Source organism: Ornithorhynchus anatinus, chromosome 3 (genome assembly GCF_004115215.2).
Source record: "Ornithorhynchus anatinus isolate Pmale09 chromosome 3, mOrnAna1.pri.v4, whole genome shotgun sequence".
Classification (NCBI taxonomy): Eukaryota; Metazoa; Chordata; class Mammalia; order Monotremata; family Ornithorhynchidae; genus Ornithorhynchus; species Ornithorhynchus anatinus.
In genome coordinates, this window is record NC_041730.1 from 131,807,528 (window position 1) to 131,829,406 (window position 21,879).

Here is a 21,879-nt window from a genome sequence, read left to right on the forward strand (position 1 = left end):
TTTCTGATTTCCTACAGCCCAAACCACATGCTTTGCTCCTCGAGCACCAACCTACTCACTGTACCTCAATCTCATCTATCTCACCGCCAACCCCTTGCCCGTGTTCTACCTCTGGCCTGGAGCTACCTCCACCTTCACAGCTGATAGATCACCAACCACCCTACCTTAAAAGCCCTCCTAAAAATCACATCTTCTTAATCTTCTTCCTTGACTAAACCTTCAGTTCCCCTATTCCTGCTCCCTCCTGTGACCCCAATGCACTTAGATGTAAACCCTCTAACAATTTGATATTCACCCCACCCCAAGCACTTAATACAGAGTTCTGCACATAGTAAGCACTCAGTAAATGTGATTGATTAAGGGCTTACTATGTACAAGGCATTGTACAAAATGCTGAGGTAGATACAAGATAACCAGGTTAGGCACAGTTCATGACCCCAACTTGAATTTCACAGTCTAATTAGGAGGAAGGAGGATTTAATTTAATCCTCATTTTCCAGAGGAACGGAGGCTCAGAGAAGTTAAGTGATTTGCCCAAGATCACACGGCAGACAAGGGAGAAAGTTAGGACTAGAATCCGGGCCCTCTGATTCCCAGGTACTTGCTCTTTCCACTAGGCCATTTTGCTTCATTTTCTCAAGGGAGATGAGCTAGGCTTCTACTCAGTGTAATTCATTGAGCACTTAGTCTGTGCAGAACAGTGTATCTGAATTTGCTCCCTTTATTCTCTCCTCCCTCAGCCCCATAACACTTAATGTCCCTATCCATAATTTAGTTTAATGTCTGTCTCCCTCTCTAGACTGTAAGGTCAATGTGGACAGGGAACATGTCTACCAGTTCTGTTATATTGTACTCTCCCAGGCACCTCCTCGACCTCTTAACTGCCTTGGACAATGGTGGCCACTCCCTTCTCCTAGAAACATTATCCAAACTCAGCTTCACTGAGTCCTCTCTTGGTTCTCCTTCTATCTCTCTGGCTGCTCATTCTCAGTCTTTTCTTGGGCTCCTCCTCTGCCTCCCACCCCCTAACACCCAGACTGAGCCCCCCTTTTCCTCTGCACCTCCTCCCCTCCCCGTCGCCCCTACTCCCTCCCCCTGCTCTACCCCCTTCCCCACCCCACCACACATGTATATTTGTACATATATATTATTCTATGTATTTTATTAATGATGTGTATATATCTGTAATTCTATTTGTCTATTTAGGTGCTATTGATGCCTGTCTACTTGTTTTGTTTTGTTGTCTGTCTCCCCCTTCTAGACTGCGAGCTTGTTGTTGGGTAGGGATTGTCTCTGTTGCCGAATTGTACTTTCCAAGCGCTTAGTACAGTGCTCTGCACACAGTAAGGGCTCAATAAATACCATTGAATGAATGAATGAATAACTGTGGGAGTCCCCCAAGACTCAGTTCTAGGTCTCCTTCTATTCTCCATCTACACCCAATCCCTTGGAGAACTCATTCGCTCCCATGGCTTCAACCACCACCTCTATGCAGGTGATACCCAAACCTACTTCTCCAACCCTGATCTCTCTCCCTTTCTGCAGTCTCTCATTTTTTTCTGCCTTCAAGACACCTCTATTTGTATGTCCTCCCATCACCTCAAAGTTAATATGTTCAAAACAGAACTTCATATCCTCCCGCCCAAACCCTGCCCTCCCTGTGACTTTCCATCACTGTAGTTGGTACCATCATTCTTCCTGTCTCACAAGCCTGTAACCTCAGCATTATCCTTGTCCCTTCTCTCTCATTCAACCCACATATTCAATCCATTACTAAATCTGTCAGATCGACCTTCACAACAAATCCTGTCAGGTCAACCTTGACAACATAGCTAAAATCCAGCCTTTCCTCTCCATACAAACCTGCTACTATATTAGTCCAAGCACTTATCCTATCCTTCTTTGATTACTGTATCAGCCTCCTGGCTGAACTCCTTGCCTCCTGTTCTTCCCACTCCACTTTATTCTTCCCTCTGCTTCCCAGATCATAATAGGAGAGCAGCAAGGGGAGGTAGGAGGAGACAAGGGGATTGAGTGCTTTAAAGCCAATGGTGAGGAGCTTCTGTTTGATGCTGAGTGCACATGATGAAAGGATGTCATTCATGCCAAGTCTGTCTGAATAGTCTGGGGGGCCCTAGGATAATCACAACAATAATAATAATAATAATAGTATTTATTAAGCACTTACTATGTGCCAACCACTGTTCTATGCAGTGGAATAGACACAAGGTAATCAGGTTGTCCCACGTGGAGCTCACAGTCTTAATACCCATTTTACAAATGAGGTAGCTGGGGCACAGAGAAGTTAAGTGACTTGCCCAAGGTCACACAGCAGACAAGTGGTGGAGCCGGGAGTAAAACACATGTCTTCTGATTCCCAAGCCTGTGCTCTTGCCACCAAGCCATGCTGCTTCCCCTTTTGCCCCAGACCATTAGGATTGGACTCGGGCAGAGAGAAGCTTGCCACTTTCCCAAGTTCAAGTGCCATCTCGCCCGCCTACCACCTGCACCCGGCCCAGCCCGGACCCCCCAAAAGAGACAGACCAATCACCTGCACACCAGATCTGGACCTCGTCTCCCGGAGGGCAGGCGTGCCAGTGCCAAGACGGAGAGGGGCAATACCATAGGGACACATTGAGCTGTTCCCGGCAGAGGATGCCATCCAGCCAGGACCATCCCGGCCCAGTCCCCGAAGAGGAGCTCCAGTCCTGCCGGCCACTCTCTCCGCAGCCCAGGTGCTGGCACACGGTCTCCAGCGAGTCATCGCTCAGGTTCGCGCCACACACGCTGCCCCACATCCCATTGTAGAAGACCTCCAGCCGCCCGGCGCAAAGGTGGCTGTTGCTGACCAGCTGCACAGCTGTGAATTCTGCAGAGAGAGGAGATAGTTCGTGTTCTGGGACCACAGGCCATCAGACCCAAACCGGAAAGTCAAACAGAAAGGGCCTCAGCCATCGTTCAACCACTGTGTTAACCTCTGACACAAACCCATGTCAGTCAGTCGACTGTATTTATTGAGCGCTTACTGTGTGCAGACCACTGCGCTAAGCACTTGGGGGAGTACGATTTAACAACTGACACTTTCCCTGCCCACAACGAGCTTACAAGAGGGGAGTGGGAGATACCATTAGAGGGGGAGACAAACATTAATAGAAATAAATTAGGGACATGTACATAAGTGCTACAGGGCTGGGAATGAAGGGAGCAAGAGGGTGACGCAGAAGGGAGTGGGAGAAGAGGAAAGGAGGGATTAGGGTTTCCTATGTGCCAAGCACTGGACTAAGCATTGTAGACTGTAAGCTCATTGTGGGCAGGGAATATGTTCACTTACTGTTCTCTTGTACTCTCCCAAGTGTTTAGTACAATGCTCTGCAAGCAGTTAGCATTTAATAAATATGACTGAATGAATGAAGGTTAGATGCAAGATAAGCAGGTCAGATACAGTCTCTATCCCATGTGGGGCTCCCCGTTGAAGAAGGCAGGAGAACAGGAAATGAATTTCCATTTTACATTTGGAGAAGGAGCATGGCCTAGTGGATAGAGCACCGCCCGGGGACTCAGAAGGTCTATGGGCTCTAATCCCGTCTCTGCCACTTGTCTGCTGTGTGACCTTGGACAAGTCGCTTCACTTCTCTGGGCCTCAATTACCTCATCTGTAAAATGGGGGTTGAGACTGTGAGCCCTAAATGGGACAGGGATTGCTTGTAATCCCAGTGTTTAGTATAGTGCTTGGCACACAGAAATCGCTTAACAAATACCACAGTTATTTATAGATGAGAGAATTACAACACAGAGGAGTTAGGTGACTTGCCCAAGGTCGCACAGAGGGCAACTGACAGGATGGGAATAGAACCCATACCCTCTAACTCCCAGGCCCGTGCACTTTCCACATGACTTCAAGTCCAAATTTAAACCCAGCAGGTCGGCTTGAGGTGGGAACCTTGGAGGGAGGAGATACCATGGAAGTCTGAATTCTCTGAGAAACCCAGAAAGTAGACATCTCCTGCATCACTGTGTTGAAACACAAACAAGCCACACTGAACAACTGGAAGTCAATCAATTAATCAACCAATAGTATTTATTGAGTGTTTGCTCTCTGCACTTCGGATGGCACAACAGATTAAATCAATCCAGTTCCTTCCCTAAAAGAGTTTACAGTCTAACAGGGGAGACAGGCAATAACATAAGTTTCAAGTAGAGGAAGGAAAGGAATATAATGAAATATCCCTTCATTTCCCTTATCCACCCTCCCCTGTGTGTAGGCAAAGTACTTGACTTTGAACTCCCTTAAGCACTCTGATAATCACCCCAGTCCCACAGCATTTATATCCCTAGCCATAATTTACTTTTCTGTCTTTCTCCCCCTCTAGTCCATAAGCTTTTTGGGAGCAGGAAACAAGTTTACCAACAATTCTGTGTTGTACTGTCCCAAGTGCTTGTTACACATTAAAAGCTTAATAAATACCACTGGTTGATTGATTGATTGGTTGCTGAGTTGGAGGGTGAGTACCTAAATTCTCTGAACTTGATTGATCATTTTCACTGCTCTACTGCACCCTTGGCTGGTCAAGGTTACCATTAAACTTGATAGAGAGCCCCAGTATCTTGCTTTCTCCCTGTAGAAGTCCCCAGTATCTGGCTTTCTCCCTGCCTATCCTTCTATCCCTTCCCTTTACATCACCGTCATGGATGACATTCTCCCCTAGATCTTGTTATGCAAAACACGAGATAAAATTGCAAATTTCCATTGTCATTCATTCATTCATTCAATAGTATTTATGTGCAGAGCACTGTACTAAGAGCACGGGCTTACTGCCTAATCGGGGAAGACAGACAAAAACAATAGCAATAAATAGAATCAAAGTGATGTACATCTCATTAACAAAATAAATAGGGTAATGAAAATATATACAATTGAGCAAATGAGCACAGTGCTGAGGGGAGGGGAAGGGAGAGGGGGAGGAGCAGAGGGAAAGGGAAGAAAAGACGGCTTAGCTGAGGGGAGGTGAAGTGGGGGGGGGGGGGGGCATGGCAGTGGCACCACCCAACTGGGCTAGGTCCCTAAATTCTTGGGGTGGACAAGGGACGCAGGGACCCACCTGAGCAGAGAACACCGGCGTCCTCCTTGTGGTGGCAGTCGTGCCGGCCCCAGCCCATGGAAGGGCACTGCCAGAGGCGAGACTCGTTTCCCGCGCAGCCCAGCTCATCCAGCCAGATGGGCCCCGTCCCGACTCCGTGCCCAGCTGAGGCGAGGACCCCGAGGGCCACACCACAGCTCAGCTGCCGGCAGACCACCTGGGCGTCCGCCAGGTCCCAGGAGTCATCGCAGACCGTCCCCCAGCGCCCATCGTGGAGCACCTCCACCCGCCCGGCGCAGCGGCCCAGGTCGCCTGCCAGACGCAGGCCTTCGCTCTCTGTGGGCACAGACCCATGATGCTCCAAGATGCTCCCTGTCCCCAGCTTTGGGGACCGGGCCAGGGGAGGAGAGGAGGGCCAGAGCCAGGGGTGGGTCTGAGCTGAATCCAGGGCCCAGGGTGGGAGTGGGGATGGGACCATGCCAAGGTTGGGCCAAAGTGAAACCACACTCAGGGTGAGAATGGGGGGTAGACCATGACTGGGGGTGGGGCCAGGAGCCAGATATGGGAGGGCAGAAGTGCAGGAGTGTGGCCGGGTGGGGCGTGGATGGGACATGGCAAGGTGGGGCCAGGGGCAGAGCCAGGAGTTGGGTGGGAACTCACCAGAGCAGATGATGCCCACGTCCCAGGCCGTCCCCACAAGAGGAGGCAGGGGGGTGGAGACACGGCACTGGGTCAGGTGAGACTCATTCCCAGTGCAGCCATTGGCAATGAGTCCCACGGGGGTCACCTCTGGGCTGGGGGCCACCTCTGTCCCGCTGGTCACCTCTGGGCCAGTGGTCATCTCTGGGCCGTGGGCCACCGGATCAAGGTTGTAGGCTCTCTGGGCCTCTCCGCAGCGCAGCTGTCGGCACACCACCCCGGCCTCCGCCAGGCCCCAGGCCTCAGCCACGATCCGGCCCCAGACGCCCCTCAGGGAGATCTCTACGCGGCCGTCACACCGGCTCTGCCCACCCTGCAGCCGCAGCGTCTCCGCTGACTCACCTGTGGGGAAACGAAACAGGGGCCCAGACTGAGGGACCAGTGGACTCAACCTGAAGAGCTTTCTCTTAGTAGAATCATCTTGAAGACTAAGTTCTTCGGACAGAGTTTTGTGGGAACAAACGGAAGAGTCCCCAACCTGCAAGCCAAACTGGGTGAAGAGTGATGGGAGCCTCGTTCCCGAGGAAGTCATTTTCTGATTAGCTTCACTTCTCAGAATGCAGCTGAGGGGAAAACATGCCAAGCAGAGGTGGACAGTGTCATAATCCTCCATCATTCTCCCTCACCTTACTCACACCCACCTCCGCCTCCAACAGCAACCTCACTGGAAACTTCAGAATTCCACCCAATCCATTCCAGACCAAACCCACTCTGGAGGGAAGAGACCAGAGGGTAGATGTTGGAAGCACCCCTTAATAGCCTAGTCAATAACCCGCCTTCTCCCAAATCACACCTGGACCTTTCCAAAGACCCAGAGATTCCAGGGGTCTTTCTGTGGATAGTCAGTTTCCTCCAGATGTTTCTAGACCTTTATACTCACACTTCTAGACACTACCAGACCCACACTGGCCTCTGGAACAATGCCCTGGGCCCGTCTCAGACCACCTAAACTCCAGAAGTTCTCAGTAAGACTAAAACTAGTCTAAGGAATCAAAGAAGGAGTATGGTCTGCCTGCATTATTTCAGCATTGGAGAATGGATGGTGGTTGGGGATAGGGTGGGGTTGGAGGCTATGGGTCAGCCCAAAACAAATAACATGAGGAAAATCCAATATCAGATTTTCTCTGGGTCTACACACACATGAGCTTCTCCTGTTCCTGGCCAGAAGGGACAATCATAAACTACATAAACTAGGCTCCTGGGCTTTGAGCACCCTTCCTTCCCCTCACCCCATGGCTGGACAGAGCAGGCCCCCCCAGGTCTGCAGGCTGGTCCTCCCACCTACCGAACCTGCCCTAGGCTGGCACTCACCGGAGCAGATGGCAGTGGCCACGTGGTTGGGAGGGCAGGCGGCGGCTCCCAGGGCACTGCCTGGGCAGTTCCACAGATGAGGCTCCGTCCCCGCACAGTGAAAGGCGTCGGTCCAGGCAGGGCCATCTCCCACCCCGAAGGATGCTCTGCCCGTGGTCGCCAGTGCCGGCCCACATCCCAGCTGGCGGCAGAGGACATGGGCATCTGCCAGGTCCCAGTGGGTGGCGCACAGGGAGCCCCAAGACCCCCCAACCTGCAGCTCCACTCGCCCCTTGCAGCGGCTGCTGCCGTTCACCAGCCTGTACTCTGCAGGGGACAATCAATCACATCAATCCATCAGTATTTACTGAGTGCCTACCATGTGCAAAACACTGCACTAAATGCTTGGGTGAGTACAATGGAATCAGACCAGATCCCTTCCCTCACAGAGCTCAGAGGAGTCAACCCAAGAGGCAAGAACAATAATCAATATTCAAGAACAATGAGTAGGGGAAAGCAATAGGGTATATAAGATGAAGACATAAAGTGGAGAGATTAGAAATCAATCAGGGAAGGCATCCTGGAGGGGATGTGATTTTAGTAGGACTTTGAAGATGGGGAGACTAGTGGCCTGACAAATGTTAAGGGGGAGAAAGTTCCAGGCAGGAGGGAGGGTGTGAGGAAGAGGTCGGGAACAGGAGAGACAAGAGCGAGGCACAGGGAGTAGGTTGGTTCTAGAGGTAGAGAAGTGTTTAACCAGGAGACATCCCAGAGGAAGCAAGGGTTTCTACTTCCTGAAATCATTACAATCCATGTGACAGACATAAAGAGACCCTCTGCTAAGGAAAATTCCCCTCCACTGCCCTGGGTGAGTAGCCAAGACATTCCTCCTTACATTTCTGTGTGTGATGACTTGATCCTGCTATGATATTGCTCATGCACTGATCAATCAGTGGTATTTATGGAGCACGTTCTGTTTGCAGATCACTGTACAAAGCGCTTGGGAGAGTACAGTATAAGATTTGGTCAACCCATTCCCTGCCTACTTGAGCTTACTGTCTAAAGACTAAGCTTCTACTGGAGTTGAAGATGATGATGTTGGTGGTACTTGCCAAGCACCTACTATGTTCCAAGCACTGGGGTAAATACAAGATCATCACGTTGGACACAGTCCCTCTCCCACATGGGTCTCTCAATGTTAATTCCCATTTTATAGATGAAGTAAAATGATGGAGACTTTAGTTGGGTAAAGTCAGTGGCACAATCCCAGGGCAGCAGGGATAAAGGGAACCAGAATCATCCGGGGACAAAGCAATCACCTTGAAGAATCACGTTCCCCAGGGGAAGAGACCCAGACACTCAGACATCCCCAAGTATCGGGTCAGAGGGACTCACCTGAGCAGCGGACGGTGGCATCCCGGCTGTGGGAGCAGGGCTCCATCCGCGTGGGCCCGCGGGGGCAGTGGAACAGGAGAGACTCATTCCCTTGGCAGCGGAAGGTCTCCTGGGTCCACAGCGGGCCCGGCCCCTGGCCGAAGCCAGTGTCCCTCAGCATGGATACGGCAGCTCCGCAATGCAGCTCCCGGCAGACCACGTGGGCCGTGGCCAGGTCCAGGTCCGACTGGCAGACCGTGCCCCACTCCAGGCCCCGCCTCACCTCCAGGCGCCCTGCACACCGGTGATCCCCGCCCACCAGGCGCACCTCCCGGTGCCCTGCAGAGACAAGACGGGGTTGGGGAGGCATGAGCATATGTGATGTCAGGGCCTAGGGGGACCCATATAGTGGACTGATGTAAATTCCTTTGTGCCCGCCATTGCCTTCTTTCCAATCTAGCCCTCGGTCTCCCTCGTCTTGGGCTAGAGAGAAGCCACCAATTGTTCCTTAACAGAGTGGTCTCTGAAATCTTTGGAAAGTGGAAAGTCTTTACAACTCATTAACATTTGTTAAATTCAGAGATAGCAAGGCTAGTGGAAAGAATACGGAACTGGGAGTCAAAAAAACTGCATTCTAGCTCCAGTTCCACCCTTGGCCTGCTGGATGATCTTGGGGAAGTCACCTAAACTCACTGGGCATCGGCTTCCTCATCTTTGAACTTACTTAAGATTGTGAACCCCATAAGGGATAGGGACTGTCTTATCCCGGTATTCTTCTCTGAATTCTGGGATCTCCTGGGAGCTACTAACTGACTGACTGACTGACTGACTGGTTTACTGTCTGTCTGACTGATTATATTAGACTGACTGGATTGTTGATTGATCGTCTACAGACTGACTGAAGATTAGTGACTGACTGACTGGTTTACTGACTGATTGACTGACTGGGTTACTGATTAACTGACAGATTGGGTTACTGATTTACTGACTTTATTATTGACTGACTAAATGACAATTACTGATTGACTGGTTTACAGCTGGACTGATGATTATTAACTGACTGATTGACTGGTGAACTGACTGACTGGTGTAACGACTGACTGATTGACTGACTGGATTGCTGACTGCCTGATTGACTGACTGGATTACCGACTGAAAAATCGACTGATTTACTGACTGACTGACTGACTGCCTGACTGATGGAACAACTGACAATTTGGGCAGAGACAAAATATGAGACCCAGAAGCTGATGAATTGAGGAGCTCAGGATAGGCTACGAGTCAGCCTGCCACAAAAATTATCCACTAAATCAAAAGCTCCTTGTGGGTAAGGACTGGGGGAACCGACTGTATTTTACTCAGCCAGGCACTTAGTTTAGTACTCTGTACACAATAAGTGACCAATAAATAACACTAATGACTTGTTTAAGGCCTTACATGCATTTGGATCTGAATCTAAGCACTTTTTAAAACTAGGTTCAGATAACCCCGCCTTGAGTGCTACACTCTAACTGAAGGAATATATACCTTCCAAGTGAATGTAGAGGAAGGTATTTTATCCCAAAGTAGTGGGAAAGAACAAATTCAAAATTATAATAGAATTATAATAATAATAATTATGGAATTTGTTAATGTCTTTCTATGTGTCAAGCGTTATGCTAAGCCCAGTCACAGAAATGAAACACTCCTTGGCCCATCCGAGGCTCATAGTCTAACGGGGAGGGAGAAGAGGTATTGTATTCCTATTTTCCAGACAGGGACAGACCTTCCCCTCAGGAAGAACAGGGATGACTCCAATGTGTTCAACTGAATCCACTGCCACTGGACTAACCACTGAAACCTAGCACACTGTAGAATGAGTCCACAGCGTGATCTAATGGCTAGAACATGGGTCTGGGAGTCAGAAGGACCTGCGTTTTAGTCCCATCTCTGCCACTTGTCTGCTATGTGACCTGGCAAGTCACTTGGCTTCTCTGTGCCTCGGTTACCTAATCTGTAAAATGTGTATCGAGACCATGGGCCCCATGTGGGACAGGGAATGGATTCAATTTGACTAACTTGCATCTACCCCAGAATTTAGTACGGTGCCAGGCACATGATAAGTGCCTAATAAATACCATTAAAAAAAAGGCTTCCCCTTTTTCCCGGGCGACTGGCTGCTGACCCTACCTGAACAGATCACCTCTGCCCTAGGGTCACAGTGGCCCGACCAATTGTGGTTTACTTTGCAGTTGAAGATGGTGGACTTGGTTCCGTTGCAGGTGACGAACTTCTTCCCGATGGGCATGGAGCCTTCCCTCTGCCCATCGATGCTGGAGGCGTGGAGGACTGAGCCGCAGCCCAGCTGCCTGCAGAGCACCTCGGCCTCCTCCCTCTGGAGCCCACATAAGGGCAGCCACGACGTCCTCTCCTGGAGCTGGGGGGTCCCTGCACAGGGGCTGCCTCTGCCCACCAGGCGCACCCGGGAGTAGGACCCGTCTGCGGAGACACACACAAACCTCAACATCTTCTTGCTTGTTTAAAGTGGGGCTTTTCCCCTGACTCTTGACAGCCAAGCATTTTCAAACACAACCAAGTTAATGTTGGTATTTGTTAAGCGCTTACTATGTGCCAAGCACTGTTCTAAACGCTGGGGGAGATACAGGGTAATCAGGTTGTCCCACGTGAGGCTCACAGTTAATCCCCATTTTACAGATGAGGGAACTGAGGCACAGAGAAGTGAAGTGACTTGCCCACAGTCACACAGCTGACAAGTGGCAGAGCTGGGAGTCGAACTCACGACCTCTGACTCCGAAGCCCAGGCTCCTTTCCACTGAGCCACGCTGAGATCAGGTACTCGGTCGGTGAGTAGTGAGCAGTTTAATCAGCAGAGACAACTGACAACAACAATCCTCAGGGAACTGAGGCACAGAGAAGTTACTTGCCCAATATTTATTCATTCATTTAATCGTACTCATTGAGCACTTAATGGGTGCAGAGCACTGTATTAAGCACTTGGGTACCAACAGATAGACATTCCCTGCTCACAGAAAGCTTACACTTTTGAGGGGAGACAGATATTAATATAAATAAATCACAGAGATGTAATTAACTGTTGGGGGGCCAGGGGGTGGGGGTGGTAAATAAAGGGAGCAAGTCAAGACAACATAGAAAGGAGTGGAAGGAGACCAAAAGGGGGCTTTGCCAGGGAAGGCGTCTTGGAGGAGATGCGCTGTCAGTAAGGCTTTGAAGAAGGGGCAAGTCATTGTCTGTCAGATTTGAAGATGGAGACGTTCTAGGCCAGAGGGAAGATGTGAGTAAGGGGTCCACAGTGAGATAGATGAGATTGAGACAGTGAAAATGTTAACATTAGAATAGCCAAGTGTGCAGGCTGGTTTGTAGTAGGAGAGTAGTGAGATCGGAGGAGGCAAGGTGATTGACTGCTTTAAAGCCAGTGGTGAGGAGTTTTTGCTTGATGTGGAGTGGGGAAATATGTCCTGAATGTTTTTGAAGAAAAATGATCTGGGCAGCAGAGTGAAGTATGGACTGGCTTGGTGAGAAACAGGAGGGTGGGAGGACAGCAAGGAGGCCGATAGAGTAATCAAGGCAGGAGAGGAGAATTGATTGTTTAACATGATAGCAGTTTGGATGGAGTGGAAAGGGCAGATTTTAGCAATTTATCACACCTCAGATTATCACACAGCAGACAAGTAGACTGTAAGTAGACTGTAGTCCCCCCCATAGACTGTGTTCTCTTTGTGGGCAGGAATCATTTCTACCAACTCTGTTGTACTGTAGTTTCCCAAGCACTTAGCACAGTGTTCTGCACACAATAAGCACTCAATAAATACCAATGATTGATGGATTGGAGCTAGAGTTGGAACCCAGATCTCCTGTCTCCTTGCCCTGAATTCTATCTACTGTGACTCCCATTAATTTTATTAAGCACATGAGAGTGTCCTGAGCCCTGAAGCAGATCCAGAATAATCAGGCAAACACAGTCACTGTTCCACAGGGGGCTGCCAATCTAAGGGGAAGGGAGAGGCAGGGGCCTGAGACCCCAGAGGCGGGAGGCAGGGGGTGGAGAAGAAATAAAGTGACCAATCCAAGGTCACACTGTAGGGCAGTGGCAGAGAAGGGATGGAAGCATGAGTCTCCTACCTTTCAGCTCTCTCCAGCCTTTAAGGTGCCCAGCATAGCTGGAAGCGGGTGAGGATAAGATGATATCAATCAATCAGTCATATTTATTGATCACTTACTGTGTGCAGAGCACTGTACTTAGTTCTTGGGAGAATATCATAAAATAGAGTTGCTGGACACATCCTCTGCCCACAATGACCTTACAGTCTAGAGATAATGATATATCAGTTATGGCAGGTTTTTGTAGATAGAGGTGGATAAATTGCTTCCTTGTACATGCCTAATAATAATAATAATTGTCATGTCTGTTAAGCACTTACTATGGGTTTAGAGCTGTGCTAAGCGCTTACAGTAGACAGAGGTTTCGTCTACCTCACCACTGATCCTTTGCTTACATGCTGCCTCTGGTCTGGAATGCTCTCCCTCCTCAAATCCCACAGACAATTACTCTCCCCACCTTCAAAGGCTTATCAAAGGCACATCTCCTCCAAGAAGCCTTCCCTGACTAAGCTCCACTTATCCTCATTTTCCACTCCCTTCTGTGTTGTCCTGACCTGCTCCCTTTATTCACTCCCCTTCCCAGCTCCACAGCACTTAATGTCCATATCCATCATTTATTTATTTCAATTAATGTCTGTCCCCGCTCTAGACTGTAAGCTCCTTGTGGGTAAGGAATGTGTCTGTTTTTGCTTTATTGTACTCTCCCAGGTGCTTAGTCCATGCTTCTGCAGACAGTAAGCGCTCAATAAATATGATTGAATAAATGAATAGAGGTTAATCAGATCAGACCCAGACTCTGTCCCTCACTACCAAGGGCTACATCTCTGGCCAGAGCAGCCAGAGCAGCATTTTTGAGTGGTCAACTCACTAAGAGAAAGTCTAGTCATCTCAGAAATGAAAATTTGGAGAAGCAGCGTGGCTCAGTGGAAAGAGCACGGGCTTTGGAGTCAGGGCTCATGAGTTCGAATCCCAGCTCTGCCACTTGTCGGCTGTGTGACTGTGGGCAAGTCACTTAACTTCTCGGTGCCTCAGTTCCCTCATCTGTAAAATGAGGATGAAGACTGTGAGCCCCACGTGGGACAACCTGATTCCCCTGTGTCTACCTCAGCGCTTAGAACAGTGCTCGGCACATAGTAAGCGCTTAATAAATACCAACATTATTATTATTATTATAAAGAAACTGAGGTATAGAGAAAAGTAAAGAGAGACTCCCAGGCTAGAGTACTTTCTACTAAACACTGCTTCTCATTTATTATTTCTCGCTAATTTCTCAATAACATTTATTGAGCATCTACTGTCTTCAGAATAATCTACTAATGCCAACTCAGTAACGCAGTAAACAACTCTCATCGCACACAGATTGTCTTCAGATAATATGTCGAGAGGTCGGCTTGGGGTTCTAGTTAACAGTTGTTACTAGATGTCAAGCACTGTGTTAAATGCTGGGGTAGATCACTTCAGACACAGAAGGGATCGTTCTGGCCCTCAGAGAGCTTATGGGGTACAGTGATCAGGTTTAGAGGAGGGCTAAGATCAACACCCAGGAAGAAGATTAACCTCCAATGGCAAATCTGGAGAACACTGGAGGCTCCAGGGAAGTGTGCAGAATCAGGGTCAGAACAACCAGTGGATCCCTTGGGGTTGTAACTGGGAGAATTGCTTCTGACAACCCCACCCGAACTCCTGTCTCATTCTTTGTTTTGTGTGGAATGTAAGTTCCTAGAGAGCAGGGATCAGATCTACTAATATTGTACTTTCCAAGCTCTTAGTACAGTGTTATGCACAAAGTAAGTGCTCAATAAATAAGATTGAATGAATTGAACTCTCCTAAGCGCTTAGTATAGTCATACTTTAAAAGCTGCTGTTTGAAATGAGCGTGAAAGAGAAGGGGATCCACACTGCCTTGAGTGACACACATGGATAAGGATGAGTGGCCAAGGAAGAGGTGATAGAAGAGAAGCAGAACGATCACCAGAGAGGAAAAAAGGGAAAAGGGGAGATAGTGTCCAATCTGTCGTCCCTGCTTCCTGATTCTCTCCACTCCAGTCTAGCCTTCACTTTGCTGCTCAGGAATTCTTTCTTCAGAAATGTTTAGTCTACGTTTCTCCACTGAAGAAATCTCCAGTGGTTGCCCATCCACCTCTGCATCAAACAGAAACTCCTCACCATAGGCTTTAAAGCACTCAGTCACCTTGCCCCTTATACCTCCTTGTTTTCCTATTAGAACCCAGCCCACACACTTTGCTCCCCTAATACCAACCTACTCACTGTACCTTGATCTTGTCTTTCTCACCGCTGACCTCTCACCCATGTCCTGCCTCTGGCCTGGAATACCTTCCCTCTTCATATACTATAAAGAGTTACTCTCCCCACATCCAATGCCTCTCCCCACCTTCAATGTCTTATTGAAGGCACATGTCCTCCATGAGGTCTTCCTTCATTAAGCCCTCATTTCTTCTTTTCCCACTCCCTTCTGCATTGCCCCAATTTGCTTCTTTTATTCATGATCACCCCGAACCCCACGGCACGCATATACATATCTTTAGTTTATTTATATTAACATCTGACTCTTCCTGTCGACCGTAAGCTCGCTGTGGGCAAGGAACATGTCTACCAACTCTATTATATTGTACTCTTCCCAAGCACTTAGTATGGTGCTCTGCATACAATAAGCATTCAACAGATAGGACTGATTGATTGAGATAATGTTTGCAGGAAAAAGAAATAATATGCAGTGTGAAAGACAACTGAAAGCTTGAGGAGAAATTCAGAGAAATTAGAGTTGTTCAGTGATATTACATCTTGAGATTTCCTTGTATCAGTACTGAGTGAATACCAACCCAGTGGTCAACTTCAACTTTCACTGGTTTTATTTCCAACATCTAGATGTCTGTGCTTTCCTTGGTATTGCTGTAGCTGAAAAGCTTTAACAAGGAAGGCTCAGTAGGCAGAAAATGGCTTCCAGGAAATTATCTTGTTGAGTTTTAATGCTCAAACCAACCAATCAATCATTCTGGGCAGGGAATGTGTCTACCTATTCAGCTATACTGTACTCTCCCAAGTGCTCAATTCAGTTCTGTGCACACAGTAGGCAATCAATAAATACCACTGATTGATGGATTAATCAATCCATGGTATTTACTGAGCACTTACTGTGTGTAGAGAACTACACTAAGCACTTGGAAAAGTACAATATAATACCGTTGTTAGACACAATCCCTGCCTTCAAGGAGTTTACAGTCTAGTGCAAGGGGGACCACACTCACACAGTGCTTTCTGCGCTAGACTACTGTGTCAGCCTTCTCTTTGATCTCCCTTCCTCCTCTCTCGCCCCGCTCCAGTCTATTCTTCACTCCGCTGCCCGGCTCATCTTCCTGCAGAAATGATCTGGGCATGTCACTCCCCTTCTTAAACACCTCCAGTGGTTGCCTATCAACCTCCGCTCCAAACAAAAACTCCTCACTCTAGGCTTCAAGGCTCTACATCACCTCGCCCCTTCCTACCTCTCCTCCCTTCTCTCTTTCTACCGCCCACCCCGCACGCTCCGCTCCTCCGCCGCCCACCTCCTCACCATCCCTCAGTCTCGCCTATCCCGCCGTCGACCGCGGTCCTGGAATGCCCTCCCTCCTCACCTCTGCCAAACTGATTCTCTTCCCCTCTTCAATACCCTACTTAAAACTCACCTCCTCCAAGAGGTCTTCCCAGACTGAGCTCCTCTTCTCCCTCTACTCTCTCTATCGCCACCCCCCCTTCACCTCTCCGCAGCTTAACCCTCTTTTCCCCCCATTTCCCTCTGCTCCTCCCCCTCTACCTTCCCATCCCCTCAGCACTGTACTCACCCGCTCAACTGTATATATTTTCATTACCCTATTTATTTTGTTAATGAAATGTACATCGCCTCGATTCTATTTAGTTGCCATTGTTTTTACGAGATGTTCTTCCCCTCGACTCTATTTATTGCCATTGTTCATGTCTGCCTGTCTCCCCCGATTAGACTGTAAGCCCATCAAGCGGCAGGGACTGTCTCTGTTGCTGACTTGTTCATTCCAAGCGCTTAATACGGTGCTCTGCACATAGTAAGCGCTCAATAAATACTATTGAATGAATGAATTATCGACTTTGGACATGTCTTAGATTGGCACATTCCCAAAGGAACAAACTCCCTTGAGGTTTGAGTAGAGGAAGCAGCAGGCAACATGTGAAAACAAAAGTTGCTTACCCATAGGGATGGTCCAGATGATCGGGAGGAGGAGCGACAGAATCAGAGAGCAGATAAAGACCTTAATAGTCATCCTGGCCTGGCTTCTGGCTTCTCTCCTCCACAGCAAGGCACTTAACACCCACTCATGGGATCTCCAACCCGACAAGAGGCATTAAAGAAATGAAGCTAAGTGGGTCAGTTCAGCAGCTGAAGAAAGAACCAGAACACTCCAATCCAATTTTTGAAATAATCAGAGGCTACACATGAAACTTCAAGAAACCAAATACCCAATAGGATTTTCAGCCCATGATGCACACAAATATGTGATGAAGGTTGGTCAATGAATGTTTTCTTAGGATTTCAGTGATAAAGACATGGCACGCTGGTTTTAAGTGTAAGCTTCTTGGTGTCAGGGAACATATCTACCACCTCTGTTATATCGTACTCCTCCGAAAAACGTAGTACAGTGCTCTGCACACAGTAAGTGCTCAACGAATATCATTGATTGGCAGAAGGACCATCAAAAATGCTTTCATTTCTCATTCCTCAGCTCCTCAAGTACTTCTTATACCATGATGTATTTATCAATCAATGATATTTATGGAGCCGTTACTGTGTGCAGAGCATTGTACTAAGCACTTGGGAAAGTACAATTCAACAGAATTGGTAGAATGGTCCGTGCCCACGATGAGCTTATAGTCTAGAGGACTGAATTCATATTTATTATAAAAAGTGCTTATAAAGAATTTATTTATATTATATAAAGTTATATATTTTAATTATAATATATTATTGTGTAATATATTATATAATTAATGGTATATAATATTATTGTATATAAGCCCTTAGTACAGTGCTCTGCACACAGTAAGCACTCAATTAAATACAATCAAATAAATATTGATGTCTGTCTCCCCCCCTAAACTGTAAGCTTGCTGTGGCCAGGAAATGTCTGCTAACTCTGTTGTATTGTACTCTCCCAAGAGTTATGTAGAGGGCTGTCTGCACACAGTAAGCACTCAATTAATACCACTGATTGGTTCTCAGTAATAAGCCATTTAACCTGCCAGTATCCCTGGGCAGAACTTTTTTGCTGTAGGAGAGCGCAGAGATGAATCCCAGTGGAGGTTGATGGCGATGCCATCCAGAGTTTTCTGAGCTGGATTCTCAGCCTCCACTGAGATCGGAGACTATTCCGTTCAAGGTAAGAAAACCCCAAATGGAGGCTTCCCTGCCTAGAGAAAAACATGGCATAGCAGCTAGAGCATGGGGCTGGGAGTCAGAAGGTCATGGGTTCTAATCCCAGCTATGCCACTTGCTTGCTGTGTGACCTCAGGCAAAGTCACTTCAGTTCTCTGAACTGAAGATTATCTCATCTGTAAAATGGGGGTTGAGACTGTAAGCCTCATGTGGGAGGGGGACTGTATCCAACGCAATTTACTTGTATCCACCCCAGTGCTTAGCCTAGTGCCTGGCACATAGTAAGCACTTAAAAAAATACCATTATCGTTTGCTCTGAAGTTTGCTTTCTGCCAGGACCCAAAGCCCCCTACCCCCTTTTGCCCCCATGAAAAACAAAAAATGAAAAAATGAAAAAGCGGCCCCTCTGTCGGTGTCTCCATTAAAGGGAAGGGGAAAAGCACGTGATAAGGGGACATAAAATTGTCAACAAGCAGCAGCAGCTCAGCAGGCTAGAGAACAGTCAGGCAGTCAACTATTTTTACTGAGCACTTACCTTGCGCAGAGCACTATACTAAGCACTTGGGGGAGAACAATGTAACAATAAGCAGACATATCCCCTGTCCACAATGAGCTTACAGTCTCCAGGCGGAGATAGAAAATAATATAAATTAATTAATTAATACAGAAAAAGATCAGTGAAAGAAAAAGAGTGGATGATTTAGAGAGCCTAGTTTTCCAGTCTCTGCAAATGATATTGCTACTCTCCGCCCGCCTCACCCTTCCAGTTTCCGGCTGCCTCAGTGAAACGTTTAGACTGTGAGCCTATTAGGCAAGGATTGTCTCTATCTGCTGCCAAACTGTACATTCCAAGGGCTTAGTACAGTGCTCTGCACATAGTAAGAGCTCAGTAAATATGACTGAATGAACGATTGAATGAAACAACTCCCAAAATGTTTTTCTAGCTAAAAGGCAGCCCCTGTGAAGCTTCGAAATCCATCAGAAGAGAACTGCTTCTGTTGCCACTGAGCTCTGACTGACAGAACGATGCTTCATACCTAGATGGAGAGTTAAAAACGTTAGAAATTTGTCATGACTCCAGGTAGAGCAGGAAATGCGTAATTCCCAAATCTAACCAGTTCATGCTTCTTTACTCCTTCCCTACTCTATTCATAGGCTGCGATCTGAATCTAGAGCAACTGGTGTTTTAACATTACCTTCAGAGCTGTCTCTTCTTCCCCTCCCCTAACAGCTGCTTTGTCATTTTTTCTGCAGAGCTGACCGAAAATTCATTCCTCCAGTATAAGGTGTTTGAAGCAAGAGGAGGTGAAGGGAGGACCCATTCTACGTTTCTTCCACAGGGGCTGAAACCAGCCAGAGAGACCTAACAATCGAAGGGCTTTGCTCCGGATTCTGTTTCCTAGGTAGCTCCTGTGTCACAATGCAACAATCGGCAGAGAGATAACAAAACAAATCCAGAAGGCCATGGTATTAAGTGTTTACTGTGTGCCAGGCACTGTGCTAAGTGCTGGAGTAGATATAAGATAGTAATAATAATGATGGTATTTGTTAAGCGCTTACTATGTGCAAAGCACTGCTCTAAGCGCTGGGGGACTACAAGATGATCAGATTGTCCCACGTGGGGCTCACAGTCTTAATCCCCATTTTACAGATGAGGGAACTGAGGCCCAGAGAAGTTAAGTGACTTGCCCAAAGTCACACAGCTGATGAGTGGCAGAGCCGGGATTCGAACCCATGACCTCTGACTCCCAAGCCCATGCTCTTTCCACTGAGCCACCCTGCTTAAGATGTTAAGCATGTTAAGATGTTAAGATGATAGGGTTGGACATGGTCCCTGTCCCACATGAGGCTCACAGCCTTAATACTCCTGGTACATATGAGGTAACTGAGGCACAGAGAAGTGAAGTGACTTACCCAGGGTCACTCAGAAGACAAGTGGCAGAGCCTGGATTAGAAGCCAGATCCTCTAACTCCCAGCCCCATGCTCTTTCCACTAGGCCATACTGCTTCTCTCCTCTGGGAGACGCTCAGCTAGAACATCCAACTCTAGCACTTATTATAACTCATTTATACTCAGGCTCTGCATTCTTAAAAATATGTCTATTGAATTGTTCATTTGATTTTTTATTTTCACTACTCTAGTTGAAAATATTTTTAATGTCTGCTTCTTCCACTAGAGTGTAAGATCCTTGTGGGAAGGGAATATGTCACTTGTTTGTTTTATGCTTCTCCGAGCTCCTAGTACAATGCGGTGCACAAAGCAGGAGTTCAATAAATATAAATGTTACAGGCTTCAGGACAAACTGGATGTTTATATGTTTTGTCTTATGCTGTCGAGTCGTGTCCGACCCAGAGCGACACCATAGACCCATCTCTTGCAGAATGCCCCACTTGCATCTACAATCATTTTGGTAGCTTATCCAGAGTTTTCTTGGTATAAATCCAGATCTAGTTTACCATTGCCTTCTTCCGCCCAGTAAACTTGGGTCTCCACCCTCGACTCTCTCCCATGCCGCTTCTGCCCAGCACAGTTGAGTTTGAAATTGTAGCCGATGGCCTGCCACTCGCTAGCCACTGGCCAAGCTAGGAATGGAATGGACAGGCCTCTGCTTAACTCTCCCTCCCATAGTCGAGACTGGTAGAGGACTGGAAACAATAATAATAAAAAAATGATGGTATTTGTTAAGCACTTACTATGAGCCAAGCACTGTTCTAAGTGCTGGGGTAGAAACAGGGTAATCAGGTTATCTCATGTGGGGTTCACACTTTTAATCACCATTTTATAGATAAGGTACCTGAGGCACAGAGAAGTTAAGTAACTTGCCCAGGGTCACCCAGAAGACAAGAGGCAGAGGCGGAATTGAACTCACATCCTCTGACTTCCAAGCCCGTGCTCTTGCCACTATGCCACACTGATGTCTCTGCTTGACTCTCCCTCCTGTAGTCGTGACTGGTAGAGTACTGGAAACACTCCAGGTGCAACCTTGAGAGGGGGGATGTTTATATACAACCATATAAACTTGTAGTGCTGGACATCCTTTGGGGACAAGGATGAATAATCACGTCAGCCCTTAGGCTACACGTAGCAAGTTGGAACTGCCTGTAATAATAATAATGTTGTTATTTATTAAGCGCTATGTGTCAAGCACTGTTCTAAGTACTGGGGTAGATACAAGGCAATCAGGTTGTCCCATGTAGGACTCACAGTCTTCATCCTCATTTTACAGATGAGGTAACTGAGACAGAGAAGTTAAGTGACTTGTCCAAGGTCACACAGCTGACAAGCAGCGGAGCCAAGATTAGAACCCGTGACCTCTGACTCCCAAGTCCGTAGTCTTTCCACTAAGCCATGCCTGTAGGTAGGATGTAGGGGATGAGAAGAGTGAGGATGGGACAGGTAGAAAGTATAGCCACTTCCACCGACTAGGTCATTAGGACTGACAGGAACCCTTTCTGAACAGTTGTCAGTGTGGTCTAGTGAAAGGAGCCTGGGCCTGGGAGTCATAAAACCTGAGTTCTAATCCTGGCTCTGCTCTTTGTCTGTTGTGTAATCTTGGTCAAGTCACTTAACCTCATTTTCCTCATCTGTAAAGTGGGAATTAAATCCTCCTTCCTCCTTCTTGGACTTTGAGCCCCACGTGGGACAGAGGTTGTGTCCAACTTACTTATCTTGCATCTACTCCAGTGCTTAGTACAGAGCATGGTACATAGTAAGCGCTAAACAAGTATAATAATTATTAATACCATACAGTTTGAAAGCCATGTATATGCATACATATTCATTCATTCATTCAATCGCATTTATTGAGCACTTACTCTGTGCAGAGCACTGAACTAAGTGCTTGGAAAATACAATTCGGCAACAGATAGAGACAATCCCTACCCAATAATTGGCTCACAGGCTAGAAGGGGGAGAGT

At 47.5% G+C, this 21,879-nt stretch overlaps 1 protein-coding gene across 1 annotated transcript in view; it reads right to left on the reverse strand.

Annotated features, from left to right (window-relative positions):
• The window catches only part of LOC120638261, a 66,351-nt gene that overhangs the window by 13,080 nt on the left and 31,392 nt on the right, over nucleotides 1-21,879 (reverse strand). Inside the window, exons 15-22 of the mRNA XM_039911334.1 lie at nucleotides 17,825-17,938; nucleotides 16,780-16,935; nucleotides 10,611-10,919; nucleotides 8,463-8,780; nucleotides 7,089-7,394; nucleotides 5,739-6,119; nucleotides 5,100-5,414; nucleotides 2,552-2,869 (exon numbers count right to left, since the gene is read on the reverse strand). Of these exons, the coding sequence (XP_039767268.1) occupies nucleotides 2,552-2,869; nucleotides 5,100-5,414; nucleotides 5,739-6,119; nucleotides 7,089-7,394; nucleotides 8,463-8,780; nucleotides 10,611-10,919; nucleotides 16,780-16,935; nucleotides 17,825-17,938 (2,217 nt within the window). The remainder of the gene's footprint in view (nucleotides 1-2,551; nucleotides 2,870-5,099; nucleotides 5,415-5,738; nucleotides 6,120-7,088; nucleotides 7,395-8,462; nucleotides 8,781-10,610; nucleotides 10,920-16,779; nucleotides 16,936-17,824; nucleotides 17,939-21,879) is intronic.